The 17,655-nt window shown below is 41.6% G+C and overlaps 1 protein-coding gene across 8 annotated transcripts in view; it reads right to left on the reverse strand.

The window, feature by feature from the left end:
- Positions 1 to 15,308, reverse strand: part of FBN1 (fibrillin 1) — a 146,066-nt gene extending 130,758 nt beyond the window's left edge. For 2 of the 8 annotated variants that reach the window (XR_012057641.1, XR_012057642.1), the window contains exons 1-2: positions 14,410 to 15,294; positions 12,635 to 12,906 (exon numbers count right to left, since the gene is read on the reverse strand). Coding sequence is in view for 5 of the 8 variants with exons in the window: in XM_041718294.2 (XP_041574228.1) it covers positions 12,635 to 12,801 (167 nt within the window). In the remaining 3 variants the exon portion in view is untranslated. Of the gene's footprint in view, positions 1 to 12,634; positions 12,907 to 13,324; positions 13,462 to 13,598; positions 13,769 to 14,409 lie in introns of those variants that run through there. The other 6 variants (XR_012057640.1, XM_041718294.2, XM_072934134.1 and 3 more) reach the window with 6 other exon arrangements.
- Between the last annotated feature and the right edge of the window lie 2,347 nt (positions 15,309 to 17,655).

A 17,655-nucleotide genomic window follows, 5' to 3' on the forward strand; every position in this document is an offset into this window, starting at 1 on the left:
AGGACATGACACTATTCCTATCATGATAAAAATAGAAAAGTTGAAATTATTCTATATCCCTCATATATAAAGGGACAATAGATTGTTTTTAATCTATCTTGTCCTATTTATTTGATGCATCTATCCATGCAAATAAAGCCAGTAAGAATACTTTCAAAAATGGGAACATGTGCCTTCTTTTGTTTTACGCTTAATAATCTTAGCAGAGGAAAATTTTACAACCTCTGTTAATATTGTGAGCAATTACTCTATAGATTAATGCAGCTAGAACAAGCTAGAAACTTCCTAGGAACTGCTGTATTAAAATATTGTATACAGATTAGAGACAGATTTAAATGTTTACTGTTTTAAGAAGAGTTCTCTATTATTATTTTGTCCTTGGTCTTTCAGAAAGTTCTTCATTGCTAGTATTGCAATGTTTAAGTAAACAATAGTTACTTCATATGGTGAGGCCACTTAAGACAAACAATTTCAATATATACAAACATTTCTTTATGCACGTTTTCTAACTAACAAAAGTTATATACTCAATTTATTTAGGGATATGCAGTACTAAAGCAATTTCAAGTATTCTGATTACACCAATTTCAGGTACACCTATTCTTTCCAACCATGGCCAGAAACTACTTAAGTCAAAGCAAGCACTACTATTACCTTCCACTGGTTCTGGATAATTACAAAGTAGTAACTGAGGTGAATGTGAGCAACACAACTGGACTTGTTGCAGGGTCCTTTTCCCTTCCTGCAACTGGTGTTACAGACTCAAAGTCTTATTCATTTAATTCCAATGTATTCAGTTTTAGTAATGTCAGCTACTTCCCTGCAGGGCTATAACCATGTAACTTTCCTAGAGTTCCCTATTCATCAGTGCCAAATGTTGCTCCACAATCATCTGCCAAGTAAGACTGGCAAGCAGACAAGTGAGATTGCTTTTCACCTTCCCCAGTCAGAAGAAATAATGGAACTTATTAAGACAGATAGAATGGGTTTGTTGCTACCTGTTACAACCTATGGGCATAAACCACCCATTTCCGCTTCCAGCTGGTGAGGATCTATAGAAGGCTGACCTTAAAGTGATGTTTATGTAGTCTGTCAAATTTTAGTCTCAGCAAGTATGTGGCTTTGGGGACCATCTGGTCCACGTTAAGAGTCAGAACAGATTTCTGTGTCACAGAGAAACCTGGTTTTAAAAATCTTTTTCCAAAATGGGACTCTGGAAAACCTAGATGTGCCAGCAACCATGAAGTCAGAGACCCTGAGAGCCTTGAGGCTGTCCACAGGGTAGGCTAAGCCATGCAACCAGGAGCCTCCAACTCCTGTGCAGTGTGCTTAGGTTTAAAGAAAAAAAGTCATCATACTGTACTTCCATGGAACAGTTTGAGCCTGACAAGTGCATTTTCCAGTGGAACACTTTTTCGTCAGAAAGCTGCTGTCTAGCTTATAAAAGAAACCTATATTAAAGTCCGAACGTTGCTTCTTTGAGACAGAGGGAATGTTCTTAAATCGTGCATATTTGTAAAATGACTTTGAAAATAATTAATTTTGAAGGTTAAATTAATTGATATTTATGAGGTGATCAGACACTATAGCAATAAATCCCCATAAATAAAGTATGCAAGGCAATAATAAATAATCTACCTCATGTAAAATCATGGAATACATCAATCAAATTGTAAAGGCTCTGTCATGGCACCTACTTTGAACAGTTACCCACTGTGTGTTAAATAGAACATATTTTCCTGATGATATTATAAGCTATGAATACTAAAGAAGGGCTTTATATTCTTATAAAACTGTTTTCCTGAACAGCACTAGAAACAGAATTCAGTTATGAAATCTGATTTGTAATGATAACATAAGCAAAAACTTATCAATATACCCTGAAACTACCTACAGCACCTTCTTTTCACTCCAAAGCCCAGAGAAGGAATAGAGAATCTCAGAACAAAGCTGTTACCATTGAAATTTAAAAAAAAAAAAAAAAAATCTGCTTTATTTTAGAGACACTTAATGAACTTGTAAAGTATAAAAGTATTTCTGTAATGGCATGGTGCTGAGAGACAGGATGGCCGATGCCCAGATTTTCATCAAAGATGTCCAAATTAAACAAGATATTATGTCTTTGATTAATGATATGCAAGTAGAAATTCAGTAGCAAAGTGAGTTGAATTATCAAAAGACATTAGACATGAGTCATCAACTAGAAAAATCTTGGAACAGAGAGAAAAAGGTTCATCTGGAAATTTTGATATTTAACACTTGAAAGTGATAGGTTTGCACAGATATTGACAGCACCTGCATGTACCAAGCCAGAAGATATTCTTTCAGAAACAGCCACGGGGCCCTGCACCCATTACCGAGGGAAACCGCGCGGGTCCCTCCCCAGCGTGTGGGGGACGAGCGGGCAGAGATCGGCTCCTTGAGCTGCATCACCGCCTCCAGCTGGCACAGCCTCTCCAATAAAAGGTCTCCTTTCTCCACACAACACTGATGTCACCTACGGAAAGGACAGACTGGATCTGTCCCTCCCATGCTTCCAGAGCCCCGGCTCAGCAGGGATTTGGGGCTGCCCGCCTGCCCCGACCTGCACCCATTACCCAGGCACTGCGGGTGGATTGGCAGAGTGGCACACACAGGTCAAATAATGAGAAGCAAACCATGCTAAGCTTGGCAGAGTCTTTTTATCAGCTATAACCAGGCAGCGAGGGGACATGGCAGCCAGAGAAGTGAGAGAGACTTTCAAAAACCCTGCGTGAAGCCGGCAGCAGCGAACACCCAGCCCAGGAATGGCTTTGGGGCTGTCCTCCCCGGGATCCCGGCGGAGCTGCAGCCTGCCAGGGGGGAGGGCTCATCCTCTCCATCCCCACTCTGCCCTGCCTGTGACCCCTCGAGGAAATTACAGCCCTCTCCGGAAGAAAGCATTGCCCATCTGCAACTCCCATGGGAGGAAGAGTTTCTGGCACTGCTATGAGCGAGGCTTCAGGCAGAAATTTTGTCAGCAGCACTGCCATGCACCGGCCAACGCTGGCGTAATCCGCGCTGAATCCAACCCAAAGCACGGGTCTCAAATAAATTAGACAGAGACCAGACAGAGTGGGAGAGAGCAGCTGAGAGAGCAAGAGAAACAGCTGACCAGTTAGAGAGCTGGGATACAGGGATACTGGGAAGGGTTTCTCATCGCTCCCTCAACTCGTTTTTCCTCTCCCTAGGAAAACACATGGGGATTCTTCCTTGCAAGAGAACGTTTCATGAACAACTTCTATTAACTATTTGGCTGCAGTGGTTAGCATATGACCCAGTTTTCTGGCAGAAAAATACAATTTAAAGCAATATCATCAGCCAGCAGATGTTTTTAGAGAATGCTTTGCCTATTTTCCTTCTTATGTGGGTAACTCTGGTAGCTGCTAAAACTGTACCCAGTACTATTTCCTGATCATTTCCACATAAAATTGGAGTGATGTTTCCAGCCTTGCACTGGGCAGTTAAAAAGAATTACAAACTGCACCTGAAAAAATGGGAGGCTGGTCTTAAAAATCTGCTTGTTAAGGCTCCAGAATGTGACAAAAAATAGCTTTTACTAGTAGGTTTTAAGAGACACAAAATCAGATCTATACTTTTTGCTTTAAACCAGCTTTATGTACCTACTAAACTTCTCAGTGTCTCAGAATAAATACTAAATGCACAGACTGGAGCAGTTCAGCTGACTCCACTGGAGTTTTACTCTGCTTTCCCATAGAATCAAGAACTTCCATTGCCAGATACAGTCCAAACTTCAGTGAATGAAGCAATGAGCAACCTGATTTAAGTTTACCCTGCTCTGAGTGGGGCTTGGACCACATGGCATTCCAAGATCGCTCCTCACTTAAGTGACACATGCCAAGTATGCATAAATTAGAGGTCGCTATCTAAAGCACCTCCTTTAGCTGTGCTGGCACCTACCCCCTCCTCCAAGGAGCACAGAGCAAAGCAGAACTAGGAAGGGAAGATATGGTTCCTGAAGCTATTTATTTCAATCATATAAAAGAAAACCCTACAAAACTATGCTATACTCTGTAACGAACACAAAATTTAACTTCTATCATACTATAAAGAATAAGCACGCACTTTTAAGGAAAATATGCTTTTTACATACACAGGATTGCATATGATGTACTCATTTTTACACTGCAATAAGCAAGCTTGTGCCGTGCAGAGAGCCTAATATGATAACTGTTTCTCACTCTGACAGTAAGGATACCGCTGTCCCAGAATCCTGGCTCAGTTCAACTAAAAAAATAACACGCTGAGCAGCTCTACGGGTATCTTCGGCTCTGGCCAGAAGTTCAAAATTACATGCAAGTTTCCTGCAGCAACAGGAACACTTTTCTAACCCTAACCTCCATCACACTGTGACAGCTAAATACAGCAATCCAATAACAGCATTAAGAGAATTCTTCCACAATTGCTCTGAAAATCCAACCCTGTCTTTTGCAGGGACACGCTCATCTAACCTGACAGCCAGGCATTGTTCTCATTCATAGCCAGGGACAGACGCGTTTCTGGCATGTATTCCTTCATTGTTCCACTTGAGAATGTCAACGGGTCCAGTTCAAAACCCATCTACATGGCTGTATAAGACACGTAAAGTACATCACCACAAGAAACTATCTTCCGGGCCAGACAAGCGAGCGGATAAAGAGGAAGGATCCATCAGGTACTTCCTTAAAACACACACCAAAAAAACCAAACTAAAAAAATATATTCAGAGGACAAGAAGTCTTTTCTATCTGGTAGCACTAAAAACATCCCATGGGAAATGGATGTAACTGTGGGCTAAGGTAACACTTAGCAGTCCAGATGTCACTTCCAGGACAGGAGGGGAACAGGGAGAGATCATTTCACACCTCCAGGTCTACTCCCCACACACACCATGTACCCACTAATGGTTACTGAGGGGGCAACCCTCTAACAGTTTCTCAAGGGAAAGCACCCAGGGAGCTCAGGATTTCTACCAGCCCGTGCCCAAGCTGAGCAGCAGCACAAGGGCTGGTGTGGGGTACGCTGGCCAAACAAACCCAAGGCCAGCCAGCCCCTTGTGAGGCTTCCCTGGAGGCTGTAGCTTGTGCTGGTACCACCCACCATCCCCCATGGAGGACACCCAATCCTTTAGGGTGTCTCTTACACCTGACACTTGCATCAACACTGTCAGAGAATGCCCTTAGGTGTTAAGCAGTGCTAATTCTGTAGTAAGTGCTCTCCCTTAGGCTACTGAAGATTTATTTCAGGTAAGTTATCAGTACTTCTACTTTCACTACACACTGTTCTACCCTTTGTCTCTCTCTCTTGCTGGGACAGTGACTCCACATTTTCAAAAGGCCACTTACCTGCACATCTGCTATAAGGAAATAGGAAAACCCTGTTTTAGTTATATTGTCCCTAGCAGACACTGGTAATTTACTCTGTACACAGGGAAGATAAAAAGATGGAATATTAGTGGGAAAAAACGAAGAAGAAAAGAGAGAGGAAAATAATGTTCCTGAAAGGAAACAAATTTTACTTTGAAACCTCAGCTGAACATCACTGGATATTCTGATGTCCTCCAGCAAAATATGAGAGAGAGGGAAGCTTGAAAAAGAGGATGAAAATGATTATGACTGTAGACAAAAGAACTGTGGCTTTCATTTGGTATTTCTGAAGCTATAATGGTCATGAATCATTTCATAAAATGAGAAGTAGAAAGGAAAACAACAGATTCTCCAGCAAGTCAACATCAAAAATATTTTTCCAGATAAAAGCTAGACCTCCTTCATACTTCAGTGAAGATCTATAAGCAAAACCAGAAGGCAGAGGTTTTAATTTAACAAGCTATATTTTACATCCCAATGTACCTTCCAAAGAGCCTGACTTTACTGAACTGTCACAAAACCCCAAATGATTGTCCTCATGCCTCTATCTGCACACCAGCCTTAGCATGAATGAGGCTGTTCAGCAGGTCTGAAATCCTTTTAAAAAGATTAAACAAATAAAACTAGGTGGGAAAGTCAGAATGGATGAGAAAACAACCAAAGGAGACATGCAAGATTGAAAAGCTACAAATATATTTCCCAGCACAGTGCAATAGTTAATCAGAAACACTCCAGGCCGCAATTGCTCCATTCTACAAAAATGTTTACTAAGTCTGGGGAGCAACACCAAAGTGACAGACAGCCTCTATATCCTCTTCATCTTTGGGGTTCAGGAGGGAGATGAAGGAGGAGATGGGAGCCACTCTCATTGCAAAACAAAAAAGTTAATCATTAATTTCTTACTGTTTTTATATGTGAACATTCAAAGATCTCAAGGTCCTAAAATCTTATTTAAGTAGAGATAGCCTCCTGTTACCCAGTGTCTACCACATTTCTACCAAGAGGAGATCTTCCTAGTGGTCCATTCAGCTAAATATTTGGGGTCTTTCATTTTGGGTAATACTGTTCTAACAATCACGTTGCTCAGTCCATGAACATATTTAAACTGACCCTTGTCAAAAACTGTATTGAAGCTCATACACTAAACATTCAAGTTCGCAGCACAGAAGAGGAATGACAAAGACTGTCCTAAGTGAGCAGCAATGCTGAGCAACACACCACAGGAAAGGAAAATAAACATACAGGGAAACAGAAGCTGTAATCTTATTTGATAAGGACAACCGTAAGTGAAGCTGACAGAAAGACTGTTCCTGCCAAGCTCTGACCCAGAGATCCTCCCTTTGCTCCCATATCAACTGAGAGCAGCCCTATGCTTACTTCAAGTCTGCATCCTCAAGCCCAGCACAGCCCCAAAGGTTCAGACACCGGTGTGAAGCTGCACAAAGAGCAGAACTTATCCAGTGACCAAGGGAAACAGACCCAGGTGATACAGAATCTGATGAACAACTTGTGGAACCACTACTGAACACAAAATGTATCCTGTGCTGGCTCACAAGAGGGGAGAAGTCTACTTTTATAAAACTTAAGTAGGCTCTTGACTGAAGAAAAGTGCAGCTATGCCTAGCCAGAGTTTCTTCTGTCTCCTTGAAACAATTCTCTCAGGAAACCTGCACTGCAAACTGCAAATTACTGCACCCTGCTCCAACAGGACACACTTTCTGCAGGTACTGTTCTTCCCCCAAATCTTCATGCCTCCAGTTTCTAAAGACAGTACACCTCTGTCTATAAAAGTTCAATTAAACACTAACAAACTGAGATCAGAAAGTCACCACCACACAAAAGATTAGACAACTGCATACCAAATCCACAGAAGAAACGTATTACTTGGAACACAAAGAAATAAACAAAATACTACCCATGACATCTCTTGTGTTTGAGTAAGGGCTATGGGATTAATCTGCTTCTAACCTGCCAAACAAGTATGTCATAGCAACAATCAGCCTTAAAGGACCCCTCAGGATGTACCTTCTTGCAGTGCTTTTGTGGACACAAAGTGACAACCCTGATGTAAAATACACAAAGCCCACCACAGGCCAGCTGCGACTGGTCCTGCAGCAGCTGGGGCAGCATAGCAGGCCAGCCTGATACAGCCAAGAGCTGAACAGACAAAAATTAATAAATAGATAAATGAGGGGAAGAAAGGAAAAGAATTACATCCAGTCTTGCCTTCCTGATGTACAACATGTCATCTTGGCACAGTGGTGGTGGGTCACAGGAAACCTGCTTCACCTTAGTCTCCAGGGCTGATTTAACAACATTTCCAAAGCAATCTTGTTTCATACAGTCTTTCAAGAATTCTGCTACACTGTTGATTGTAGCCTTTTTCCTCTGCTTGCTCTATTTACACCCATTACCATCAAATGGCAAGAAAGTAATTATCTAATGTATTTTTGGAGAGGCACATGGCACTTCAAAACTATTTGTGTCCCGCTACAATATAATATGAGAAAGATCACAGAGAGGAAGACTGGCTAAACTGTCAGAAACAGAATGACATGAGCCTCAGAGCCTCCCACTGAAAGGGAAACTACAATAGTATTCACCAAGAGTTTTAACCACAGGTTGCACTGGCATGCCCAAAATGAATAAAGTCCTAATTCTGCCTTACAAACTGTACAGGCCTAGAAGTCTCTCCCCAAAACTGATAAAGCAGAAATCAGATTAAGGCTGTGCCTTCTAAAAAGATGGTGTCCAAATAACACAGTTTGGATATCTAAACGGAGACTACAAGGACTACAAAACCCTGAAGATTATTTACTTTTTACTGTTTTTCTCCTGTTCCACAAAGTCAGACCTACATCAAATCACATCACACCAAAACAGAGGAAACACATATATGAGGCACAGTGCCAATATGTATGAACTCATTTCACTCCAGAACTAGATTTCCAAGGATCATGTAATAGCAAAAGAACAGTACCACAACCATTGGCAAATATATTCAGAGAAGTGCACTACATTAACACTACATGTAGTTGCCAAAGACTTCCACTGTTTCCACACTAGGATATGCTGGAATAAAAGCTCTTCATTCTCCATATAAGCTTTACCCCACGGGCGCAGAGGACTGAAGGAGGCCAGCCATGCCACCTGGAAGCCAGGTGAGTGCTCCAGCACATGGGGTATTACAGCAACCTGCACGTACTTTTAATTAAGTTTTTTATTTCCAAGTATTCAGTCTGTCTCCCACTTGCAGAGTGGCATTGACAAGGTGTGGCACCAGCAGCTGCCCAGAGGTGTGCAGGCCACAAGTGGCAAGAAAAATCTTTGAGGTTTTTCAGTATAAACAAATATTTACCAGTACAGAAAGTCTGCTTTCCTTCAGCAGGCTTTTAGTGGTAAAGATTGGTTTAAAAGGAAAACCAGAAGCCCTAATTATATAGCTGAACACTAGAATTAAGTTATAGATTAATAAGATTATTCTATTTCAGGAAGCACTGATGCATAAAAAGGACCAACTCCAACCAAGTTTACTCAGGGAAGTGTATCAGTAAACCTGTGGTCTTCATTTGAGATACCCAAACGAAACTGGTCCAAAAAGCTCAATCCCCTGTTGAATAGCTTTAATCCAAGACTTTTATGGATCCTTTTGGAGCCAGCTATTCTGTTCTCCAATATTTGCTATCATTTCAACTTAATAAAAACAAGGAAATTAAATAATTCTTGCACAAATACATTTATTTAGTCTCCTAATTAGAAATATGTCAGAATTTAGCTATCTTGAAGAAATTTCAGTTCTTTCAAAATTCCTGCTATTTGTTAAGCAAATCATTGCTTTCTTTGGTCATTATACAGAGAAGAGACTGATAAACAAGACAAACATTGCTTAAAATGTTACTAAGAACTGAGTGATACTCATTAGTGTTTGAAGTCTTCTAGCATCATCAGAAATTGAGGAATCTTAATTAATTCTAAGATCTTTGGGTACAATATTTATTGTATTCAGACAAATACTAATCAAAATACCAGTAAATTATTTTTTGCTTTATATTTAAATGATTGAAACACATAGGAATGGTTGTCTTCAAGTATATATTGTTTAGAAAGAACTTCCTGTTCATGTCCAGCTTTGTAGAGTTTATTTCTTACAGAAGTTGACACTGCATTCTTGGGTGCTTAAGGGGTAGCAGGATAATGGCTTGATGCCTTATAGTTCAATACAGAAACATCTGTGATAAGTTCTGGGAATCTGGAGAAGTGTCTCACTAGAAGCTTCTTATTTTAACTTGCTGAATCACAATGGATTCCAGCAACATTTCCATGACCACAGAGTCTAGTTATGTTTTTTCAATAATTACTGTCTTTATTCTGATTGCTTTCTGATCACTTAGAGGCATCAGGCACCAGTACATAAATATACATTGAATTAGGCCAAACACAGATGGCATTAAAGGACTTCACCTTTAATGCCTCCAAAGCAGGATTGATTCAAACTATATGAGCAGCAAGTGTAACGTCTTAAAATGAGAACATAAGAGGCACTTCCAAGTAGTTTATAATTATTAAAATTAAAATATGCTTCTAGAATCATATTATACATTTGGACAGCTCATTGCCATAAACAATGAGGCAAAGGTCACACAGATGAAAGCAAACATCTCCTGCCAACAGCTTGCAGTAAAAAATGCAGTCAACAGCTTGCAGTAAAAAATGTTTAGTAGGAAAAATCATGAGAACTGAAACAGATCTTAAGCTTCTTCATTTTAACATGCAAGACCAGTATTCACACACAGAATAACCTCAATATTTTCAAATGCTATAAGACTTCCAGTAGTCATTATAATCAAACACACAAAATGACTGAAGTGTTAAACAGTTTTCTTTAAAAATGTATCCCCACATGCCTTACAATCAGAGCAAGAGTTCATTTCAAAATGAAAAGAAAGTCTTAGTCAACTGTAATAACATGAAAATAAAGTTTCCCAGCATCTGTTATGACTTGTATTTCAATTAACAGATTCCCAAATGTATTTGTACTGATGAACAAGTTAAAAAAAATACTATGTCTTCTTGTAAAATCGTATTTTTAGTGCTTTAGTCCTCCAATTACAATAAATAATGTATATACAGTTCCTATACATTCAAAATGTTTTCCATCTGTCCTTCCAAATTTGTTCCAACCTTGTCTATTAGAATGACAATTCTTTTCATTCACATTGTACAGTACAGTACCACACCTAAGAAACTTCTCACAACTTCTAAACTGGAAATATCCAGCAGGATTCACCCAACAATGATCAAAATTACTGTCCTCCAAGCAATTAGGGAACTCTATATTCAGCCTCGAATCAGGGTTACAAAAGGTTTAACAAGAAACCAAACTAATAATTTGTTTTGTCTTTTTCTCACTTCATCTGGCAAATTATTGCTTCCTTGTTAAAAATATGCTTCCCGGGGGCATTAATTCATATTGATAATATTCCAAAAAACTGACCAAGATACAGAATAACTAAAATTTATGTTTACACTATCTCTAGATTTGTAGATTACTAAGCAGATATATAACGCATAGATAACATACAATAAAAGGAAGAATTATTGCAAAGGACATAAAAGATGGCAGGCTTCTGTTAAGTCTGAGAATCAATGAATAAGATTAAATACTTAACCTAACCCATTTTAGATTCCAAAAATAATTAACACTTGAAATATCATCCATGGATGCACTGTGTCTGAACAGCATAGTTTAAAGTGACAGTTACACACACCAAAGAAATTTTATCCTCAGCTAACATGCCTTTAACTTCCACCAAGTCAGCACAGTGTGCTAGATGGCATATTCTGTGCCACTGAGCAAAAAGTTATGTTTATCAGTTTGATATTATCTCAGAATCCTATAACAACAAAGGTTATTAAAACACCCTAAAGAATACAGGCACTTTCTAATAAATGTTTTTTCTTACCATCTTTTATTGCTTGCAATTAGTCCCTCAAACTTTACTGTACATCTTTCTCACCTCCTAGATTTTGTCACATCTACTTTGGATCTGCTTTGTCCAACTATTTCTTTTGTGACAAGGTATAAGGAAATAAAATAAAAGAGTCTGATCCTACAAAATCAGATCCATGAAAAATAATGCTGACAGCTTGCATCCATTTTTGCAGCATGCAAACCTAAAAACATAAACCTTTTTCAATCAGGCAAGCATTAAAAAAGCCAAGATTGTAAATCCAAATATAGGTAAAAGTACTATAGAACTACAAGGAAGTTAGTAAGAAATAAAGGCTTATTCATCAAGGCCACTAACAATAAAGTTGTAATAGCTCCTTTTTGAGAAAAAGGGGGCAAAATAAGCAAATAGCTTGTATCCTTTACAGAAGCCTAACTATTTTAATACAATTTTTGTTACATTTCTCCTCTGACAACAGAAAAAAAAAGGCTATGTGCTGAAAAGGCACACTGGATCACCTGAGAAAGGAAACTTCTTTTTTATTACTTCATTACAAACTTTTCACCTTTAGTGAACTAGATTTTCAACTGCAAATGCATGCAATTACTTTGAGCTGACTTCACAACTATTTTTGCATTGGAAAGGTGTTCCATTAGAATGGGCAAAAGTTTGCCTGACAGAGATTTAGCCTTTAAAAAATCCTCTCTCCTAAGCATGTACCACAATGTTTCTTAAGAAATTAAACTCTTGTATGCTTGGGCTCACTCATACTAGAACTAGATAGTTCGATAGTCTATATGAGAGCAAGATGGGTATCACAAAAGGCTCAAGGCGGAGATGAGAGAGGGCAGCTGACGGGATGGGCATGCTGTGGGCTCCAGGCATCACCGTTATTCTGCTTTTATGCAAAGCAGAAGCGCGGGATGCAGGAGGAATGCACAAGCCCGTAGTGTGCCTTTATCTAAGGCCTTCCCAGAAGATAAATTAGCAACCACCGCGCTGCTGCGGCTCATCCTCACGAAGCATCGCCCACCCAGAGGTGCAGTACGGCTCGGGTCGCGGAGGGCCCAGCAGCCCGTCCGGCGGGGGCGCCGGGAGGGTGGCGCTGCCCCGCGGTGCTGCAGGCGCGGCCCCCGGCCCAAACCGCTCCTCGGATGGGCAGCCCCGAGGGGGCTCGGGGAGCTCTCGGACACCCAGAGCTCCCACCGGCAAGGGGCTCTGGCTATGGACACACACACACACACACACACACACACGCAGGCAGATCCCGGGAGGGGCCGGGGCCGGCCCCGCACCTACCCTTTGAGCGCGTCGTGCCCGCCGCCGTGCCCCCTCCTCTTGGCCCGGCTGGACCGGCTCTCCTTGGCGCTCACCCCCTCGGCGTGCCCGGCGGCGGCGGCACCAGCCTGGGACGCCCACAGCACGGCAACTCCCAGGGCGATCCCCAGCAGCCGCCCCCGCCACATCGCGTCCCCCGAGCCCCCGGGCTGCGAGCGGCCGCTGCCTCCTCTCCGCCGCCGAAGACTGCCGGTCCCCGCCGCCCTGTCTCCGACCAGCCTCTCCGACGCGAGCTGCGAGGAGAGAAATGAGGAGGAAGGCGAGTTAGGGACCGAGGAAAAGCGGCCCCGGCCACCCCGCGCCCCCCGCCGCCTGCCCCCGCGCCCCGGCGCCGTCGGCCCCCGGCCAGCCCGGCGCTATCGCGCCCGCGAGAGGCGGCGGCCGCGGGGCACGGCGAGGGGCTGCCCGGGGCCGTGAGGGCTCTGCCTCCCCTGCAGCAGCATCCGCGGGGCTCCCGCACCCGCCGCGGACAGACCGCGGCCGCCGCCACCGCTCCCGAAGCCGCTCCGGGGCTGGAAGCGTCCCCCGGGCACGAACTCTCCCGGCTCCCGAGCCGGGCACCGCTAGAGCCGCAGCGGCGGGAGCGCCGCGGGCAGCAGCCCCGCGCCCAGCCCGCCCGCCCCGGGAGCAGCCGCTGCGAGGGGCGCGCACCCGCTGGAGCCGCCGCCGCCGGCTGCCGTTCCCGCTGCTGTTCCAGCTGCGGCCGCTGCACCCGCCGCTAATCCAGCTGCGGTTCCAGCTGCCCCCTCCCTCCTCCTCCTCCTTTTCCCCTCCTCTCCCCCCCTCCCTCCTCTTCAAGTATCGCCCGCCCAACCCTTTCTCGCGAGAGAGAGGGGAATAAAAATGTTCCCCCCACCCCCGAGCCGCCGGCCCGGGGCTCCCGGCGCTGCCCGGGCGGCTCCGGGCCCCCCGTGCCGTGGGTCACCTGCGGCCGGCCCGGGGCTGGCGGGATGCTCGGCCCCGAGAGGCTCCCCGGGAGCCGCGGGAAGAGTGCAGTGCTGCTCGGGAGGACGCGGCGCTGCCGCTCCCTCCGCTCCGGAGGCAGCTGCAGCCAGGCAGCGCTGCCAGCTCGGGTTACCCCGCGGGTCCCCGGCTCACACGGCGGCAGAGGCTTCAGCGCCTGGGGTAGCCTTAGAACTGAGCCAAGACAGGAGTGGGGGAACCGAAGGTAGTGCACGCCTCTGCTTCCATCTAAATGCATATAGATCTGTAGATGGAGAAGTATCTACTTCCTAGGGGTACAGCATTTTGCATCTATAGCTTATGAAAAATAACATAAAGGTATGTTTCCCTTATAAGGAAAAATAGCATCGATGGTGGCTTTACCGGAGAGGCTGCTGCAGAATGAATAATGCGCTTTCTAGCAACTAACATGGCACAGACACCAAGGCACCAAACTACTCCTAAATCTCCACAGCCAGGTCCAGAACAAATGCCTGCCTCATCCTACTCAAGGAAAGAAAGCCCTGCAGTTTTTATTTATGGTTTAAATCAAAAAGAGCAAACCTGAACTACCAACACCTGAAAGGTAGAAAGGTTTTATACTGAAATAATTGAGCAGGGAACACAACACAGTTAACACAGTTTAAGCCCAGATTCTATACGCTCCTATCAAGTAACCCTCTGTACCAGGATTATCCCATTTCAACATAGACAGGAAATACAAAAACCAAACCAAACAAACAAACAAACGAGACTGAAAGTAAATTATACTTATGCAGTCTGCTGTTACTCACATATAAATATTTCGGCAGAAATGTTGGATTTCCTAAATTTCAAGTATTTTCCCTTTTTGTTAGTTCCAGGTAGGTACTGATAGTTAGTGGATCTGTATTATTGCATTGATGTTGCAAATCCTCAGCTGCATTGCAGCTTATTTGCTTATTTCATAAGCAAGCAGCTGACAAGGCACAGCAGCTGCCAAACCACCCTACTCAGATAAATGCATGGTGTATTCTGCCACTAAAACAGTATCAGAAAAAGAGAAATAGTGTGTGAGATTTCCTAGTACCAATCTGTTTACAGCTGAATTGTAATGGTGACAAGAAGATATGACAGATGCTAGTTGAAATATACAGTTTGAATCAGTTTACAGTAGTTTATATATTACATATATAAATATGGATTTTCCTTCTAAACATATATAGACGTATTTAAACTATATACTAACCACAATAGCAGCTTTCTAATAATTTTGGCTGATTTTTATAATCAAGAAAAGTGTTGGATTCTTCAAATTACAAAACAGCCATTTGATTGTGACCATTTCAATGTGACTGTTTAACAGGGTAAAGACTTTCAGATAGAGAGTATAAGGTAAAATGTACATGTAAAATACAATGAGATACTGGCCCAAGAAAGAAGTAATGGGGCACACAGTGTGCCACCTCAATGTGTCTGAGCAAGGCTCAAGACAGTAGCAGCTCACACTTTATACCACTATTTTGTAACTTGTACAAAATGAACTAATTTTCAATTCTGCAAGCAAAGTATTACTGATTTGCAGTTTGCACCACAGAAGTAGAAGTTAGGGGTTGTGATTAATGAGAAACATTGCTTTTTCTGTTACAATTTAGTTGGATAAATAGGAATTTGATTTTTCAAAGTTTTTGTCTGACACATACAAGCATACAAGATTAAGATTTTTTTATGGCTATGCTTGTTGAAGAGACAATATAGCATTGCCTAAGGAATTTTGTATTCTTTTGCAGAGTCAAATTAAATTTTGCTCAAAACCAAAAAGAGCTGAGGATAAAGGTGGTAATAATTATCTCTTGTATTAAGAAATTCAACACAAGCAGTACATTGATATACAGTTATCTTCCTTCACTATCATCTATGCCTACATCAAAATCTAAGCGTTTTACTCAGTTAATATAGAAGTTAAACCGAGCCTGCAAAAATGTCACTAGATATTTACTAATTGTGTTCATAATGTGAAGATAGAATTTACCAGTAAACAAAAGTGAGTTATGAGAGGAATTCCTGGTTGCTATTTAGTCCAACATTCTTTTGGTTTCAACATTTTCTGTTTCAACCACTTAAATTTTGTGGATGAGCTACTAGAAAAATATCTAGTCTGTGTCACAGGCTAATGGGGTGACTGTCTCATATCTTCTAGCACATTTTATGATGTATTTTTTGGTATCTTGCATGGTTGCAGAAATGTGGATTACACTATATGAAGTAATGTTACATGATATGTGGGCTGGAAGTTCATTAATCTAGTGAAACATGCAGCACATCATCAACTTCTGGTGTGTCATTTTAAAGAATATGCTTATACATTAGAAGTATTTACATTGCTGACAACTATAAAATGGTGCCCACCTGGTTCTCAAACCATTAGAAAAATTTATCACAAGCCAAAGACTTAACTTCTGCTCTCTGCTGCTGAACAGAGCAGACCCTACTAATAAGGGTCACCCACACTCTTTCCCACAGCCACTTGAGTTTCTGCAAACATTTGGACTCTGAAGAACATCTAGACAAACAGATTTCTATATGGTCTCCAAAACACTTGTCAGCCACTTGAAGTTTCACTTAAGGGAAAAAAAACCAAAGCAACTAAGAAGCAATCCTGATGATCCAGTTGATCACCATTTCCTGTGACAAACAGAAAGATGAACTCTCAGATTAACCCAGATCCAGAAACTCAGTGATATTTGATCAAACCATGGAATCAAATCCAAAAATAAAAGACATCAAAACAAGACATATAACATCATTGCTACATGCACAGCAGAATTTTCCATAACATTTAAGCAACTATTTTTCCACAATGCTCAATTCTTCCAAGTGATTTTGAGGATCTTATACGTGTATTTTGCAGGGTCTAGGTGGCATGGATTGTGGTGGCAGAGCCTTAAATCTGGGCAGGATAATTACAGGTAAATTGATTATAAGTAGGAATGATAGAAAAGACAAAACCCACACTTTACTGTTGGCTATCACCTGGGAGACACTAACCCTAAATATTTACAAAACTTTACACACACTTTAAATCAAGGCCAGTATATTCCTCTAGTAAGACATCCTAGTTGCTAACCATGCCTTAGTGTACCTCCCTGTGCTTATCACCATCACATACATAAATAATTTTACACAGTGCCCAAATTATTAACGTGTAACTGATCCTCAGAGATATACTTACTTGTCCTGCTGTTTGGTTTACATAAAAAATACTGAACTGAAATTTTCAGTGCTGGTGAGCTTCGTGCTCAGCAGCAGAGATGCAAACTACTGGCCTCCCTCTGTTCTGGCCTTTGGCCGGCCAGACCTCTTCATCTTACTCAAACACTCCTTCCTCTCCTCCTGAAGGATGGTTAGCAGAATAGTCATATTTCAGGCAAACTTTTTTGAACTGTTAAAATAAAAAAAATCTTATCACTAGAAGTACTATGATAAGTTGGGAGCTCATTGAAAAAAGTTTTTCTTTTTTTCAAATTGTATGAACTTTTGCAATAATTGCATTTTTTTTAATCTGTAAATTTAACCCAAGTGAGCAAAAAAAGTATGTCCATCTTACATATTTCTTTATTAAGAGGGGCCTTATTATGCCAATGAAAACAAATAGTGTGGGAAAGTTTTAGTGTGTGTATTTTTTTAAGTACGTTAGAAGCACAAACAGTAATTACATCCAGACAACCAATTAACTGGTTTAAATCTAAAAAAATAAAATTAAAAAATAGGCAACTCAAAATACATCAATTTTCCTTAATGTTGTTTGGTCAGACAAGCTGTGATAAGTAGCTATGGAATCCATTATTAATAGATTAGGGGACATATTTCATCCAAGATTTCTACTTCATTTTTACAAATGGCTTAATTGAAGTTTTTGTCTGTCAGCAGAGTTTACAGTGATGGATAAGGAAATCCAACCTACATTAATATAATTCCATAATTTGTGATACTGTGCTAAGTGTTGTTGTAATATTTCTGTAATAAAAGAACTATGAGAGGAAATAAAAGAAGTTTTTTCT

The sequence above is a fragment of the Taeniopygia guttata genome, chromosome 10 (assembly GCF_048771995.1).
Source record: "Taeniopygia guttata chromosome 10, bTaeGut7.mat, whole genome shotgun sequence".
In the NCBI taxonomy this organism is placed as follows: domain Eukaryota; kingdom Metazoa; phylum Chordata; class Aves; order Passeriformes; family Estrildidae; genus Taeniopygia; species Taeniopygia guttata.